At 38.8% G+C, this 16,076-nt stretch overlaps 2 protein-coding genes across 2 annotated transcripts; both read right to left on the bottom strand.

Moving 5' to 3' along the window:
- Nucleotides 1-4,822: 4,822 nt before the first annotated feature.
- Nucleotides 4,823-6,433, bottom strand: LOC130934099 (protein FAR1-RELATED SEQUENCE 5-like). The gene has a single exon (XM_057863691.1). The coding sequence runs from the start codon at nucleotides 6,431-6,433 to the stop codon at nucleotides 4,823-4,825; it is 1,611 nt and encodes a 536-aa protein (XP_057719674.1).
- Nucleotides 6,434-13,905: 7,472 nt separating this feature from the next.
- On the bottom strand, nucleotides 13,906-15,758 carry LOC130969128 (1-aminocyclopropane-1-carboxylate oxidase). The gene is made up of 3 exons (XM_057894726.1): nucleotides 15,587-15,758; nucleotides 14,930-15,490; nucleotides 13,906-14,419 (listed from the first exon to the last, which is right to left on the bottom strand). Exons 1-3 carry the CDS (start codon nucleotides 15,689-15,691, stop codon nucleotides 14,123-14,125), a joined length of 963 nt encoding a protein of 320 aa, XP_057750709.1. The 5' UTR covers nucleotides 15,692-15,758; the 3' UTR covers nucleotides 13,906-14,122.
- Nucleotides 15,759-16,076: the final 318 nt, after the last annotated feature.

The following is a 16,076-nucleotide window of genomic DNA, read 5'->3' as shown; positions in this document are numbered from 1 at the left end:
ATTTACTTCCGCTGACCCGGGTTTATTACTTCCATGTGAAGTCTGAATTTTTTTTTTCGGATTTCACTTGCAGATAATGGAGATGATCACGATCATGGTTGCATCGGAGGGAGAAACCGATGGAGATCACCGTCGATCCGTGTGGTGCTTGCACCCGAATTTTGCGGTACGACGAAAACAAACTTCCCTACTTCATTTTAATGCATAACTATGATTTAACAGTAGCTGTTATAACACGAACCTTGTACCGTTGACATATGCCGGTCACTTGTTTCAACCTCTGAATACTCGCTGAGTAACCAGTCTGATGTAATGGATGGCGTCCACCCTGAAATTTTGGCACAGCGATACGGGAAAGAACACATGCACCCGACTGAAGACCTGCGCATTGTAAGCTACCGACCAATAAGATTCTTGTACGCATGTTCTGGTCATGGTCAGACTGAATTTTGAGTCTCTTCTGGTTTTCGGCTTTTTCTATCGATCGCAGGTCTATATGCCAGTACTAGAAGAAGACTATGAGAAGCACTGGTTCTTGGCCGTGGTTGACCTGTCGGACAAGCAAGTCTATCAATTTGACACGAATGCGACTAAAGAATCAAAGGCAAGAAGGAGACGTGTCATACAATGCATGGTACGCGACGAACATAAGTAAGATCATCGTCCTATCCAAATACGCTAATCTATTTTATGTTTTTGAATATGTGCCAGCTTACTGCCCTGGATGGAATTGTTGCAACTGACGGGTATAAAAACTTACGCTCTAAGGCCGCTCCGGAGTTTGCCAGTATGGAAATCATGTCCGCACCGGGAGTGCCCAAAAACAGCAGTAGTACAGACGCTGGCATTTGGGTCATGCAGTGGATGGCAATGGGACGCAGGTTCACGTACGCGGTGTTGCCAATTGTAAGTTAACGCATGCAAACAGGTAAAATGCATGCAATTACAGTAAGTGTCTCTAATAAACGCGGTATTGACCATTGTAGCTGGACGAAGAGAATATCAGGATAAAAATGGCAATTGCACTGCTAACGGGAAGATGCAACGAGGAAAGTGGTGCATTGCTTGCTAAGTCGGCCGCGAAGAAGGGAAAGCGCGAGTAAAATACGTCTGAAGGGGCGGAATTCAACGTCTTTTTTTTTGGTTAACTCATGCACTACAGTTTTTTTCGTGGACTGATTATACCATGGGCCACACTTCTTATTACGGTTATGGGCCCCTACTTTTAATCTATACTTATCTTGGGCTCCTTTACGTTATTCGATGTTGGGTGGTTGGACGAGTACGGAATCTGGGTTTTGACTCGACTCGGTTTTTCCAGACCATCACGAACACGGAAGAAAATGTTATCTTCCAGCACGTGCAAACAATTTAAAAAAGGTTTTTTTCAGGGAAAAAAAATTAAAAACGGTAAATGTACAAAAAGTAAAAAATAACGTGATTATCTGCGTCGTTCGAAAACATCAATCCATCCATCCATCAACAAGTCCAGGCTGACAATACGAACTCATTACTCACTGACCCACGCAATGGAATGAATGATAACACTAGATTAGGCCTAAATTTAAATCCTGTGCTCATGCGGTGGTAATCGAATTTTTTTTTTTTAAAATCCGGTAGTTGCCATTGGTAAGTGCAACTATATTAATGCCCCATTAATGTCCACTCTAATCAGGTTTAAGTGTTACTTATTAAAAAAGATAACTTTGAACGGCGGGAGTTGTTTCGCCTGTTTAACGCGCGTAGGTTCGTACGTTACCCAAAAAACAAAAATCACATACTTTTCGAAGAAGGGAAGCCATTGTTGGATACTCAACAGCTTCCGGCAGTTAAGAACCCAAAACCGTCAAAGAAATCGCAGACGAGGTATCACCATGCCGCAGCTCGCTGATTTTCGCTTCTTCAGATTCATAATCCCCAACATGGAGAATCAAATTGTAAGTTTTAACCTTTTATGTTCTACTCACATAACCCCAAGGCCAGCATGCAAGCCCACATCATTATCGATTTTTTGCTCCTGCAGAGATTGCCGGTGCCCTTCTCCAACGTTGTACGGGATAACATGCGGAACCCCGTCGAGGTAATCACCACAAACGGTCAGTCGTGGAGCATTTCGTGGGATGTGGACGAGGAGCATCCGCATCAAATCGTATTCACCGGCGGCTGGCGAGCCTTTTACGAACACTACCACCTGCGAATCGGTGACTCAATGCTGCTATCGTATCACCAACCCAAGTTTTTCTATGCGGCCATCCACGACACAACATACTTCGAGATCAACTACGGAAGGTAACAATATCATTCTAGCGGGTTATTGGTATGCAATCGGCTAACTCGTTTGTTTTATGCTGTTTTACGTTCCACCAGAAACTTGAGAAACGGAAGTCTTCCGGCAATACCCGCACATGGCAACTATACAGTCCAGTTCTTCACGATAATCCCGGTGAACGCCCCTGATACACTGGTATGGAACCCAATTTCAATTCCTTTAACACCTGCAATCATCAATCCATCCATCTGTGGCACATTGTAACCCTTTTGTTTTTCCACCATCCACTACAGAAGCTCCCGCTACGGTTCTCCCGGGCATATGGCCAGTCCCTACCGCGACCACTGACCCTAACCACGCCTACAGGACATCGTCATCGCGTGGGCTGGAATATGCAACCTAACGGGAGGATCGTGCTTCATGGAGGATGGGACGGTGTCCGGGCACGCTATGGCCTAAGGAATGAGTGGCTTGTGCTGTTCCGTTATCACGCCGTTCAGAACACAATGTACGTCATGTTCTTCAACGGTCAAACAATGGAAATCAACTACTTCGCCCATGCCGGCCCCGGGACGGACTCCACTTGTATAACCGAACCGTCGGCCCCCAGGTCAAGGCACATAGCCGATGGGTTCAGATCGACCAATCCGTTCTTTGTAAGTCCAATCGTGCACCGCGTGGCAAACCGTTTTCTCGTAAGTGTGCCAACAATTGTTTTTAAGGGCAACTATTTCATATCCTATTGTTCTAGTCAACTATTTTATTGATCTAACCAAAGAGATGTCTTCACTTCCAGCCGAATGTCCCCCCTCTGCCGGGAGTATGCGAGGATAGCCCAATTACGATTACCAACGACAGGGGCGTGTGGACCGTTCGGTATACGCACTATGTCGGGAGGACGAACGGATGCTTTGGAATTGGCTGGTCTGCCTTAGCAACTGCATGCCAACTAAGACACGGCCATGTTTGTGTCTTCGAACGGCTTGCGCCGCAAGAATACCGGCTGCATATATATTGACAACTCCGGTCCCCTAAACCCGAAGCCACCGTCCCCAACCCCATCCAAGTCACTCGGTCAAGTACGGTGGTGCAACCTGCATGTCCAGACATCTGTATCTTGAATCTATATATTATTAGGGCCCAGGAATATAATTCTACCTTCCCGTCATTAGCTTATTTTTTGGATGATAAACACGGTAATCGTTTCTGTCGTTAACGTGCACGTTGCATTGCAAATGGACTGATGTGCCAATATTAGAAATGTATGTCAATTTGTGCCTTTGAACTTTGAATGTTAATTTAAGCTGTGAACCTTGAATGTAATCCGATTCACTTCACCTGCATTTTGTATCTTTGCATTTTTAATTTTGAATCTTCACACTGAGGTGTTAATAACCCCAAAATGCTAATCAGTGGTGGTTGTTTATTGAGTCGAAGTTGTTGCCGTGCTTCATTTAGTGCATTTTACTCCTCACTTCAGGTGTTTTAAGCGTGTGTTTTAAATTACATCAACAAGCAACGATCCCTTACAAAGAACTTCAAGGTCGCGATTGAACCACATGCATTTTCCAACGAGATTTTTTATGAGATTGAACCACATGCATTTTCCAACGAGATTTTTTATGATACGTGCATCTGAATATCCACTGAACGTTACTACCAACTACATACAAAATATCTACTTACCATACATACAAAATATCCACTGAACATAGAATGGCTGTAAAAATGCCCCTAACGACCGAATAATAATACATCAGGTTTGACAGTCGATTTGCAGCTACTCGCATGACACCACTTAAACCCTACACATCCTGAATCCCGGTTAAAAACGGTGATATCTATAGAACACTTACATACCAAGGACAGCCAACATACCAACAACTTGTTTTAACGTGGACGACATGAAGACGGTTCTGTACCTATTTGACATGCAGACACCGAACGGTGTGCGGCTACAACCTACCGGAGAACGTCAAAGGGTTCGACCAACCTGCCGTTGCAACACACAGTGGTGACAACTGTAGGCCCCCTTTGCTCAATCGGCGAGAGACATGACTGGCCCGGACGTCTTGGGCCCAGCGAAGTCGCTGTTAGCAAACCCGGCCTGCGTGTCACTATCGGAGCATTGGAACGAAGGAATCTCCGCGGTCGCATACAGATCGCCGGATAGGTTATCATAGACCTAACACCAATGTAAAAAACAAACGATTAGATCCATTTAACAGACCAGAAAACTTAACTACATCGTCTATAGAGCGACCAACCCACCATGTCAGTGTCCATCGAATCCATGTCCTCTGCAACTGAGCTGGATGGTTCCATTGTGCGACGCTCCGGACACGTCCTGTTGTGTCCCACCTCCCGGCACAAACGACATCGCTGGGTCTTCTTTCCACCGTGACCACCGTTACCCTTTGTACTGCGCCTGGGTGGATTTCGCGCCGGGGGTCTCCCGCCCTCACTAGGTGGCCCCTCGTGTTGAAAACTGCTGTTTCCTGCATCTTCGTCCTCGAAGTGCTTCAGCATCAGCACAGCTATGTCTCTTGCAAACTAGAACTTCTCGGTGCTGTGACATGCAATCTTGCACACTTTCCGGTACCAATCCATCAGGCACCAGTGTTGCGTCAGTTGTACAGAATCCCAAATCACGCCCATCGACTCCACCGCCACAAGTTTTGCATCCTTGGTCCATCTCGGTAATATCAGAGACCTCGGGATCTCATGAACATTGTTAAGAACAAGCACCGCAATTATATGTTCGCAGGGGACCCCGAAACATTCCATTCTCATGCACGTGCATCGGACCTCCCTCGTATCAGACGTTGCAACAACACGCCACTCCTTCCCCGGAGTGCCGTATCGAGAGACGGTGTGAATAAAATAGGAACCGTTGTCTTCAGAGTCAACCACCCTCATTGCAGAGGCCCTGTCAAGAATGGGAACAAACAAATAGAATATCGCATGAGTGTAGTTGTCGGCCGCACTCCGCTCCAGCTGTTTCAGGTTGGTGGTCATAACAGGGTCACCCTTTGCGCACTCGAAATCAGCCTCCACCTCCTTTGCGCGGACGAACATCAAGCATCGATGGAAATGACGTAAAAACTCAGTGTAGCTGTATCGAGACTTAACATACCGTGATATCACAGCGTGCAAGCCCTCGCATCTTGATGTTGTTCGAAATCCGGCAAAGAACTTTCCCCGTATGTGTGCTGTGGCCCAGCTGTGCCTTCTTTCGTACATGTCCTGTACCCATCTTTTATCGGCCACTCCAAATTTCTCAACCATCTCAAACCACTTTCTCTGAAATGTTCGGACCTCGTAGTCGCCGAGCATGCAATCCCTAAACATCCTGGTGAATTTGGGCTTTCCAATGTTGCTCGTGGCGTTTCGGAGTAGATGCCAAGCGCAGAGTCGATGGTGAGCCTCCGGAAAAACTTGCTCGATCGCAGACTTCATTTGCCTGTCACCGTCGGTTATTATGGACACAGGAGCCTTCCCTTTCATTGAAGTTTGCAACTGCTGAAGCAGCCAGACATATGTCTCTTCTTTCTCGTCTGCCACCAATGCAGCGGCAAAGACAACGGTTTGGTTGTGGTGATTCACACCGGAGAATACTACGAGAGGTGAAAGGTAAACGTTTTTCTTGTAAGTTGCATCAAACGCAACCACGTCTCCAAACACCTGGTAATCAATTTGGCTGGTGCCGTCACACCAAAACAAGTGTTGCAGCACGCCCTCACCGTCAACGACTTCCTTGTAGTACAGTGCGGGATCATTTGCCTTGCACTCTCGGAGATACCTCAAGCACGATTCCGCATCTACGCCACCCTCCCTTCGTTGCTTCGCATTTACATTGTGCATGTCCCTTGTTGTGTACGGGACATTATGATACCCGCCGGCCAAGCTCGCCATAAAACCGTGGATTCGGGAGACGCCAATGCCCCCTTTGCGCATGTCGTTCATCTGCTGGATGTCCGCTTCGCTCATCCTCCGATGGCCCGGGAGCATGGAAGAAAATCGCAACTCATGAACGTGGTGGTTATGCGCGTCTGAAAAGAACGCAACGTGCCAACGTCCTGATTCATCGTCCATGCGGAGTAACATCCTCGCAGGGCATCCACACCGTGTCTCGGCCCTCGGCCTCTTTTGCCGGTTAGGCATCGAGTAGAACTTCGGGGATCGGAACCCTTGTCGGTGGCACACGAACTCCTACCGTATCCTTACTTCGCCGCGTTTTTCGCTTCTGGAACGTCTCGCGCCGAATCCATGGTGCTTTGCATATTGCTGATAGAACTCAAATGCAATGTCAACATCTCCGAAATTAAACCGGAGAATATCCTCCGCGCTCAAGTTCAAAAAATCAATCCAACCTATGGACTCGCCGGAATCAACGGTGTAAAACTCGTCTTCCGCATAATTCTCAGACATTCATCCGGCGCCATCCAAACCGTCTTCCAATTCGACCGCATCCCCATTGTCGACATCGGCCTCTGCATGACGGTCGTGTTCTGTATCGTCTTCCTGAAACTCGTCCATCCCTGCAGAGCCTTCGTCCTCAAACGATCCAACTCCGTCCTCTGCTCCGTCAGACATTTCTGGTTCATCGGCAACGCCGACGCCCCCAGTGGTATCTTCATCCCCGGCAACCCTGTGCCAAACAGCAATAATGCGGTAATTTAGCGAAACACGCAAAATTGGGAGATGTCCTCCAAAGAAAATTGCAGTCCTGTGACGAAGAAAAATGGGGATATTTGTAAATCAAGTGAAGGGTGATAATACAACGGGTACCTTCTTTCCATTGATGGAGACGGCGAAGCCATCAACTGCCGAAGACAACCGACGATGCAGATCAGGCTCCGTCGTCGTCAGAGGTGAGGCTATTTGTGGGCTTGGATCCGCTTGAACAGACGAGTTATCTGAGTGGGAAGGCTTCGGTCGTTCTCGGTGGTGGAAATAGGGAGGGACGGTGCGATTGCGACGGAGGGGAAGGGGAGGAAGAGGCCGCGATTGCGACGGAAGGGAAGGGGAGTAAGAGGACGTTATTGCGATGGGGGGAAAGGGGAGGAAGAGGGTGCGGTTGCGACGGAGGGGAAGGGGAGGAAGAGGTGCGAGTGCGAAGGAGGAAAAGGGGAGGAATAGGGCGGCAGTAATAGTTGATAACCAAATATTGAGTGTCCAGCTAATTCTAACAATTAAGTTAATTGTATGCATTTTAAAATTCGTAAAAATGATCCCTACTTTATATGAATTTGCAAAAAGAACCCACGAAAAGCATTAAATTTTATTTTGGCACTTCCTGGCTCACCGATGCGCCAAACTCCAAAATGGCGTTTTGGTGCGCTAACTGGGGCAGCGTACCGAATCCGTCCCCCAGATAGATAGGTATGAATCTCTTCCACGTTTCCGCTTATATCTACTTGATTACGTGTCACCTCGGTTTTCCTTTGTTGGAAAAAAGTTGTACAGTATATATCTAAATAAGTCTTTAAGGAATTTTGGCTATATTTTATTGGATTCGATCCGCGTTCACTCTTAGAATTTATCAAAAAAATAACATTAAAATTTTTTAACTGTGGCAAAGGAAATTTCTTAATTTTGAGGCAAAAATTTTTTATCTGTGATATAGTAATTTTTTAACCATGTCATTTCTAATTAAATAATGTAATTCTTTTTATCATTAAACTAATTGAATGGTATTGAATTCACATATAAGAGATTTAGCCATTTTTATATCATTTGTAATAAATTGATATATATATATATATATATATATATATATATATATATATATATATATATATATATATATATACCAAAACACATTTGAACGTATTTTGATGGTTGAGTGAATTAAAATTTTGGACTTATAATTTTTAAAAATTTGTGTCATTTACTAAAAATATCTATGTTATCTCTAATTATATTATATATTTTTGTTAATGTTGAATTGATTGTGTGATATTAAACTAATATATAAAAGATTTAATTATTTTTCTATCATTTGCAACAATTTGATGTGTCTTTTGAATTTAAAATATATTTAAATATATTTTGTTAATTGAATGAGTCGGTTTTAAACTTGTGGTCTTTTAAAGATTTTTGTATCATTCACTACAAATTTCAGTGTTATTTATAAATAGATGATGTATTTTTATTATCGTTAAACTAATTTTGTGATATTTAATTAAGAAGAAGAGGAGGATGGAATGATGATGATATGATGACGATGATGAATAAAAAAGAGGGAAAAAAAATAGAAGAAATTAAATAAAAGAAGAAAAATGAGAAAGAGGTGGTGGTCAAACAACAATAATGACATAGGAGAACGAAGAAAAAAAAGTAGGAGAGGAAGAAATAGATGCAACATCAGTTATGTATGTACAAAGTGAAGAAAAAGAAGTACATACAGAAAAGAAAAAAAAAAGTATAGAATGATTTGATTAAATTTAGTTAAAAAATTATTTAGTTCTCTAATTTTTCCGTGAAGAGAATGCATGCATTATTATTACAATGCGAAATCAGAACTACTCTTAATGGTGCTATTGCAAATTGAAATCTAAATGATATATGGTCATTCTTACCCAAGATTCTTCTACAGTGCATGGCTTACAATCAGTATTTCTACAGTAATAAAACTTACTCCTGTGTTGTTGGTGGATACTAGCCCATCAATCAGTTCAACATACAACCTTAACTGTTGTATGCATCAAATTTTTTCCCCTTTTATGTTGATGACTTGCATTCTAATATATCTATATATTCTTACTTGTCAACTTATCCAACTGAATTCTGAGCAATTATTGCAGCATAGACCGGGTAGTGGGCATATTTTCAATAATAACAATAGGATGGTCCCAACAGAGAGCTATGTGTTATGTATGAGTTATGATTTATGAATGGTTGAATTTGTTCAAACAAATTCTTTTAAATCTGCTTAATCAGTGGTACCATAGTCCATTATTAGCTAGTTATCTCATCAACTATGCTGGCCTACTTTTTTCTTCCAACTCTTATCCTCACCAACTTTGGATCTTATTAATATTATCAACATTATGGCTTTCTACCTGCCCCGTATCAAGGGTTTTATTAATGCTAATTTATATTATATTGTTTCATTCAGTGACTTTCAGTTCCTCAAATTAAAGGGGATCTTGCACTAGAATGCGAACCAAGTTAGTGGGGAAATTTAACTCCTTGATAAGGGCATAGACGTTTCAAAACACTGATCAGTGACTTATACAGTGTTCCACAGATAATTGACAAAGTAAATTTAATAATTAACCACGCGAGAGTAACTACATTGGTGTAGAGCTGTTTTGGTTGCCAGAACAAAATAAAATAAGACACAGAATAAGACATAAAGGAGAGAAATATAAAAATTAGTATTTTTTTGTATTTTATTTGGTGATAAATTAAAATAAATTATAAAAATTTAATTTATTCTTTTTTTACATAAAAAAATTTAGAAAGAAAAATATAATTATAAAAATTTGATAAAAATAATAAAAAAAATAAGTTGTGTTTTTTGTTAGTGTTTCTATGTCTTTCTTATTATAAGGGATACAAAATACATTAATTCAACATCTAAGTTTATGTCTTACTTGTCAAGCGTAATTTTATGTCGGTGAGTTCTACGATGTTTTTATTATGGTGTTTAAATTGTCTAACTTTTTTTTTAAAATAAAAAATAAAATATTTAAAATAAAAAATATATCATATAAAATTTATTAAATATTATTTATTTATTTTTTTAGTAACTTAAATAAAAAATATAAGTATTATAACATTTATCTTTTATATCTGTATATTCTTGTCTCAATATCTCGTGTCTATGAATAATCGAAGCCAATGTGATCTATATACTCTCTGTCCAACCTCCTCCTCTCCCCCCCCTTAATTTAGTCTATGTGAATGTGGGTATGGAAGCGTAACTGTTAATCCAATCGCCTATACAATAAATTATAGTGATGTAAATATATAAATTAAAGGGTGGATTCTAAGTATATGAATTTGTATGACAGTATGAGGACCAAAAAATAGTATAAGGTACAGATTTATAATCACCATTTGATTTCATGACGACATGGGCTAGATAAACCAATAAATCACAATTTTGGTCTAACAAGAGTTGAATTTTTAATAAAAGAACTTTCCAAAAGATTGAATAACATTGTATCTTCTTAGATTTATTTCATCTGATAAAATGTAACGTTATTTTGATGGTTTTTGTAATATAGAAGAAATCTTTAAAGATTTTCTCAAAATAATTTTATTGAAAATAGAATCTTTTATGATCAAAATAATTAGGCAATTTTTCTTTTCTGTACTGCATATATCAAGATTTTTTTTAAAGAAAAAAAAATTTAACACAATAAATAGAGTGTAAAAAGATAATTAACAGTATCAAAGTAAAACTATAAAAGAAAAATTATCCAATTCAAATAACACTATTTTTTATCTCTTTATTATTTTCGACATTGTTATCAACGACAAAAAAGATCCACACCTAACTACTCCTTATAATTCATAAAAGACATATGAATAATCTAGTCAACCCCTTTTTCTTTATTCTGAAAAACCTCCTTTCTAACTAAATATTCTAAATAATTGTACAAAAATATATCATCCAAAAATTAAACATAATAAAATTATGAGAGAGAGATATTTTATTACAAAATGGGTAAGGCTGATTTTGTTTTATATGATTTGGGGGTGTGAGTTATGCTGGGATATGATCATTACGGGTGATTTACACTGTTATGACGGCGTTGCTTTTTAGAATCTTAGGGAGAAGAAATCGGACCCACTGATTTTAAACAGAGAGGAAGTAACACAAATCGGTGGCACCGATTTGTGTGAGGGAGACGTTGAGCAGCATGAAATCGGTGGTACCGATTTGTGTGAGGTGAAATATTTTACCCGAAGAGTGCAGTAATCGGTCCCACCGATTACTGCCAGCAAAAAATTTTATTTTAATCCGGGATGAACTAATCGGACCCACCGATTTGGGAGTTTACGCGGTCGGTTCCTTCGATTTGCCTGTTAATGCATACAAAAACTGGAAGGAGCTCACAGAACCCCATTTCTTTATCGCCGGTCTCAGCTAATGTTCTTCCTCTTTTCTTCTCTTCTCTTCTCTTCTCTGAATCTTCTCTTTCAATTTTGTAAAATAAATTTCTATGAGGTTGAGAATAGTCAAGTACGTGTAGTGTTATGGATGATAGAGTTGTATTGAAGATTTATTATTACGGACAGATCTTATTGCAAACATATGAGGGAGTTCAATTTGTGTGTGAAAATCTATTAGATGTTGTTATTCCGTTCACATTGTCATTTGAGGAATTGAAAGGTATAATTTGTGAAAAGATAGATTCTCAAAGATGTAGGAGAGTATCGTGTATTTTGTACAGGTATCCTTTATCTGTGTTTGGTGGGTTTGTTCAATTTCAGACCAAGTACATGACGGACGAAGCGAGTATGCATGAAATGTTTTCAATGTACATGGGAAATCGCCACCGAATGTCATGCATCGAGTTATATATTGAGTTTGAGCAATCTGAAGCGTACCGTAACATTGAATTGGAAGATTATAATAGTGAAAGCGAAGATGAATTTGAAAGTAACTATGAGATCGTCGATTCAGGTAAAGACGAAGATGAAGCTGGCGGCGCCATGAACACAGATGTCGCGGAAGTTGCAAATGCACTAGCAAATCCGCATCCATTTCAGGAGCCTTCTTTCATGCGGTCGTTGGATTTGAAGGTTATGTACGCACCGGAGTTTCCGCAGTATATGAACACAGGTGCGTAAACCTAGGTAGCTATCTGAAATTCTGAAGTAGCAGATCAATAAGTCGGATGAGTAATGTATGTGATATGTGACTAAGCATTTGTGACCATAGCGTTTGATTTTTTTATTAATTAATAGTTCTTTGTTATGAATTATATTTAGTTGTTCTTTACATAGATGGAATAGCGAAAAAATAAGATTGTAATGATCTTACATGATAAAGTGTGTTTATTAATTTTGATGTATGCAGCGCCTCCTGTTGTGGCAGATGGTGAGTTCACAGTGGGGATGAAATTCAGTTTAAGGGAGGCAGTAATCAAGGCAATGAAAGATTATACCATCCGAAGAGGTGTGGACTATCACCTATCGGGTATATGAGTCTTGAACCCTACAATATCACATTTCCGTTATAAGTACGAATATAATATAACTATATTCTCGAAAATACAATAATCGTTACATGTCCATTATAGCTAATTCCAGCATAATTGCATTTCAAACATACACAGTAAATTTGTTATACAAAAATCCTTCAATCATATTCATTACCTTATAACAAAAATTATTTAACTTTAACTAACTAACCAGAATAATTTCACGACTGATAAACTATTTATTCGTAAAATAGCATACTAATTTTATTTTTGTTATTATTATTCATAAAACAGTATACTAATAATAATAATAATAATAATAATATTATTATTATTATTATTATTATTATTATTATTATTATTATTATTCATAGCACAGGATAATTTTTTAATCTAAGTTTAGTTACTACTAATTTATTGTCTAAATTTTAATGAATTAAAATTTAATTATTAATGATCATAAATAAAATAATTTATTAAATTTTTATTATTAATCATAATAAATTATTAAACTCAATTACTACTGTTAATAATAACAACAACAATATTATTCTACTCTAAGAGAGTATATACATATCTAATCTCATTCTCCTTCTTCTTTCATTCATTCATTAACTATAAAAAAATCCAATTATTCCATAGAATTTACCATACATACATACATACATACATACATACATACATACATACATACATGCATGATTAATTCTCACTTTAATTTCTATTTCTAACCACCTAATAATAAAATTATACACACATACATGATTAATCTCTACTTAGTACCATTACAATATATATTGCTAATCAAATTTAATATTATCACTATTATTATTATTAAATCAGATTATTAAAAAATAAAAACTTACATAATTTGGATCTCTAAGATAATTAACAATATGAAGCTCTGGTTGATTTACTTCTTTAATTTTTGGTCTTCTTGGCATTTTTTTTAATTGTTGTGGTCCAACAATGGTGATACAGGAAGCAAGTGGCGAGGTTGAGTGTGTGTTGAAGAGAGGAAGACGAGAGTAAAAGAGAATGAAAGGGATACGAGAGTAAAAAAGAGTGAAAGAAATACTACTGAACGGGAGTTGCTCTTTTGGATGAGGGAATCACGGGTTTGGACGAGGGAGTCACGAATCACGGGAGACGATTGCATGCGTGACGCGTGGATAGAGAACACAAATCAGTCCTACCGATTTGTACACCATCTGCGTCCTAAAATCGGTACCTCCAATTTGCTTCCTATCACTCGGTGCCACCAATTTTTTCTACCTAACCGTCACAAATTTGTGAAACACTAATAATCCCTATATTACTGCTATACTCCATCAAAAGGTTCATATCAAAATTGAAAAACTCAATGGGTAAATCGGGTAACTAAGACGATGCATCAATAATACAAGACATAACTTAGCCACCACATACATCACACACAAATAAACTCTATGATTGAACATCTATACGATGGACATCTATTTGGAAATATCTCCATCTTTTTTCATTTTTCTAATATAATTTTATTTTCATCAATGTAAGTTTATTATAAGCAATATAGTACTAGATTGATATGCTACACATGTGCGTGATCCCGCTTCCACATCAACCAATGATATATAAAAAAGACACTGACAGCAGCATTACATAAATAGTATACAATAATGCTTCAAAGTTGGTTCTTTCAGGTTTAGACAGTTGCAATGGGACCCACCAGATTGTTAACATTTGGTTCCACAGCCTTCATAGCTTCAAATCTTGGCTCTTTGGCCTGGAATTTAAGGCCAGCATATAACTTCATATAATCATCAAACACAAATTTAGGGTATATTGTTTCGCTTCTCTCGTTTTCCTTCACCAACGCCGGTGCCGGAGAAATCACTGCATCATTGGCTGGGTTGTAGAACGAAGCCAACGACATTCTGTTCCCATCCGTTTGAGCAATCACACGATGCATCACACTCTTGTATTTACCATTGCTAATCACCTGTTACTATCACAAAATTAATAATTCATACAAGGTGAAATCTTGTATGCCTATTAATGTCGAATTTTTGTCCAACTTATTTTTTATAATAAATTTTAAATATTTAAAATTTATTAATTTTACAATCACACATCAAACTTTTAAGTATAATAGCAAATATTTTCAGATAATCATTAATATAATATAAGATAATCCAATTAAATGTATGTATAAAATATTTTATACATGTAAATTTATCTTTTCAAAAAATTTACATTTATAGGAGGTGAATTGCTATACTTTGGGGTTAATACAATTTTAACTTTAAACTTTTAAGTTATAAAAATTTTAATATCATATTATGAAAAATGCTTATTTTTTTTAATCTTAAACGGATAAGATGAGGCGTCAATAAATTATAGTTCAAATGACATAGTTTTTTCGTACTTATCTAAGAAATTGTAGATTAAAATTTCCTTATTTTCGATTAAAAAAAAAAAAACTGATAAGAGGAAGCTCGTGAATACATACCTCTAGTTGGTCGCCGAGATTGACAACAATGGAATGGCGCAATGGCGGGACATCAATCCAGTTTCCATTCTTAAGAAGCTGGAGTCCACTGACCTTGTCATCTTGGAAGAGAAGAATGATGCCACCGGCATCAGTATGGGCTCTGAGGCCCTTGATCAAGTCGGGCTTGGGACAAGGAGGGTAGTTGCTAACTTTGGTTCCAAAGTTTGGGCCCTTAGATCCATTGAACACCTTCTTCAGGTACCCCTTCTCAAGCCCAAGATTCTCACACAGCAAATCGAGAAGCAACTCCGCCAGCTTCTCAAGTTGCAGTGCAAATTCCTTCATTGCCTTCCTGAATTCATCTTCCAGATCAGGGATCTCTGACATGTTTGAAACAGGAAGATGGCGCAGAAACAAGGTGCTTTCCCAATCTAAGTCACTGATTTCAGACTCAGCAGACTCCAAACCCTTTCTCGCCACCATTTCTTTGAATCTTTGCTCCATACACTTGTTGTAATGCTCTTTTGTTAGCCTTTCCACCGTGTCCATCAACTCTATCGAGATTCCATGATTAACCAACTTCACAAATACAATCAAATCAAATCAGAACATAAAAAGTGATCATAATAATAATAATGGAGCCATGGAGGTAGAGTATGTATATATAATGCATACCTCAAAGAAACCCCAGTTTTCGCAGGCATGTTTGATGTTGTCCATGGTTGTAGCTCTATCTTCGGTGTTAAGCTTTCCCATGTCAATAACTGGAAAGGTCTCCATGTTTTCTCTGAGTCTCACAAATCAAGAGAGGTTTGTGTTGTGGGTGGGAGGAGTGAGGGAGTGCAGTTTCATGAATTTATAGGCCTTGCTCTTCCATCAGTTAGCTAAGGAAACAAGAATATATTGGGTAGTGCTAGGGAGCCAATGGCTTAAGTGTACAATGTACAATGGGCTAAATTTTTGGTCCATGAATAAAATGAATAAACTGATTTTGGGATTCACCAAGGATCGAACTCTTGACCTTTCGAATCCAGAACTCTAATACCATATCTGAAACCACTCATCCCAAAAGCATAACCTGACAGGACAATGTAACACTAATGGTTATATCTCTAATACTTCTTAAACCTCCATTGTGCACATTGTACGCTTAGGCCATTGGCTC

Source organism: Arachis stenosperma, chromosome 1, assembly GCF_014773155.1.
Source record: "Arachis stenosperma cultivar V10309 chromosome 1, arast.V10309.gnm1.PFL2, whole genome shotgun sequence".
Lineage (NCBI taxonomy): Eukaryota > Viridiplantae > Streptophyta > Magnoliopsida > Fabales > Fabaceae > Arachis > Arachis stenosperma.
Note: the sequence above shows the minus strand (reverse complement) of the source record. Positions and strands in the feature narration are given on the sequence as shown.

Coding starts and splice junctions, on each gene's coding strand:
- LOC130969128 (XM_057894726.1), bottom strand. CDS start 15,691: ATGGAGACCTTTCCAGTTATTGACATGGGAAAGCTTAACACCGAAGAT. Junction 15,491..15,586: donor AAAACTGGGGTTTCTTTGAG/GTATGCATTATA, acceptor GTATTTGTGAAG/TTGGTTAATCATGGAATCTC. Junction 14,420..14,929: donor ATCTCGGCGACCAACTAGAG/GTATGTATTCAC, acceptor TGATAGTAACAG/GTGATTAGCAATGGTAAATA.
- LOC130934099 (XM_057863691.1), bottom strand. CDS start 6,433: ATGCCTAACCGGCAAAAGAGGCCGAGGGCCGAGACACGGTGTGGATGC.